General features: G+C 32.0%; 1 pseudogene across 1 annotated transcript; it reads right to left on the bottom strand.

Moving 5' to 3' along the window:
* PGSY75_0043400 (EMP1-like protein, putative) lies at nucleotides 1–1,452 on the bottom strand (annotated as a pseudogene; the record flags this gene model as incomplete). Its single annotated transcript has 1 exon — nucleotides 1–1,452. A coding segment is annotated over one exon (1,452 nt), but the record flags the coding sequence as incomplete, so codon positions are not given.
* Between the last annotated feature and the right edge of the window lie 168 nt (nucleotides 1,453–1,620).

The following is a 1,620-nucleotide window of genomic DNA, read 5'->3' as shown; positions in this document are numbered from 1 at the left end:
TAACATATGTTAGTGGTAATATTCATACATAGTGGTAATATATACACAAATATATATAGAGTTGATATCAGACTTGACACATAGGTTATTACCACTACATTGGTTACCACCAGTAGCACCACTTGATGATGTTTGTGATGTTTTACTTTGTTCTTCTAGTTGTTTTCTCGCCTCATCCATCAAATCCCGATATTTTTTGTCCATATTTTCCCATTGTTTTCTCCAATCATTTGTGGTACCACCACCACCTGTGGAAGACACAAAATTTTTATATGCATCACATGCTTCCTTGCATGCCTGACATTTTGTATTACACTCTTTACAATCCTTATCATTGTTACCATTGTTTTCATCACATTTTTTGCCTGGAGCACCACTTGTGCTACTACCACTATTTTTATCCACACTGTGTGTTTCGTGATATTTTTGACACGCATTCACTACTTCGTCCGCTTTTTGTTTCCGTTTTTCGCAAAATTGTTCCACCCATTCGTGTGCAAATCTTAAAAATTGCGGGATATGATCCGTCGTTGGAGGTATATCTTTATCAATACCAGGACATGTATTGGTACTACTATCCAACTTTGCTCCTTTATATAATGCATGCCATATATATTCTTTATTAGTGTTCCACCAAACTTCTCTTAATTGATCTAACGATTCGTAACGAACATTTGATGATGAGTTAGCACTATTAGTGTTATTTTTGTATTGACCTTCAAAAATCCTACCAAACATTTGTTTTAAATTTTCTTCAAGAAGTTTTGTCCATTTATTTTCCCAAATACTCGTTCCTTTTATCAAATCTCCAATATCGGCATAACTGTATCCTAACGCTTTACATAATTTAGATTTATCATTATTATTTTTTCCATAATTTGTTTTTAAATTTTGTCCTTCAATTTTTGCAGCAATTAGCCATTCAGACAATAACTTGTCATTACTATCGATATTGCTAACATCCGTTTTACAGTCCTCTCCATGAAGGTTTCCAAAACATAAAACTTGCGTTCTCGGGGGAACACCTACCTTGTCATTATAATCAGATTTTAATCCTACCTTGTTACCATTTTTTTCTTCTTTCCATTTCCAATTATTAGTATTATATGATGTTGTCCCACATGGTGAATCCTTACAATTTCCTTTTAACTCGGATTGGTTATAATCAATTCCAGAAATTAAGGTTTCCATAGATTTTTTAAATGCATTTTCATCAACAGTAACACCAGCAGCACCACCAAAAATATTAAGAGCAGCACCAAATACATCTATCATTTTTTTCCCCGCATCCAAACTTTTATCATATTTCATGCATACGTTCACAAACGTTTGTCCACCACCACTACTAGTACCACCACTAGAGGTACCTACATTTTTTACAATTTCTTTTACTTCCACACATTGTGTAGATATGTTCGGCGACGTATTCGATGAAATATTAGTATTCGACATTTTTAAAAATAATCATGTATATATATATAAATGATTTAAAAAAATTGGTAACATTTTTCCATATATTCTTTCCTTATACCTTACTCACTAGAATATATATATAGTGATTATATATTTTATCTTTTACATTTGAAATATATGAGATATTTATGAATTTTATATGGTTTT

Source organism: Plasmodium gaboni, assembly GCF_001602025.1.
Source record: "Plasmodium gaboni strain SY75 chromosome Unknown, whole genome shotgun sequence".
In the NCBI taxonomy this organism is placed as follows: Eukaryota; Apicomplexa; class Aconoidasida; order Haemosporida; family Plasmodiidae; genus Plasmodium; species Plasmodium gaboni.
Note: the sequence above shows the minus strand (reverse complement) of the source record. Positions and strands in the feature narration are given on the sequence as shown.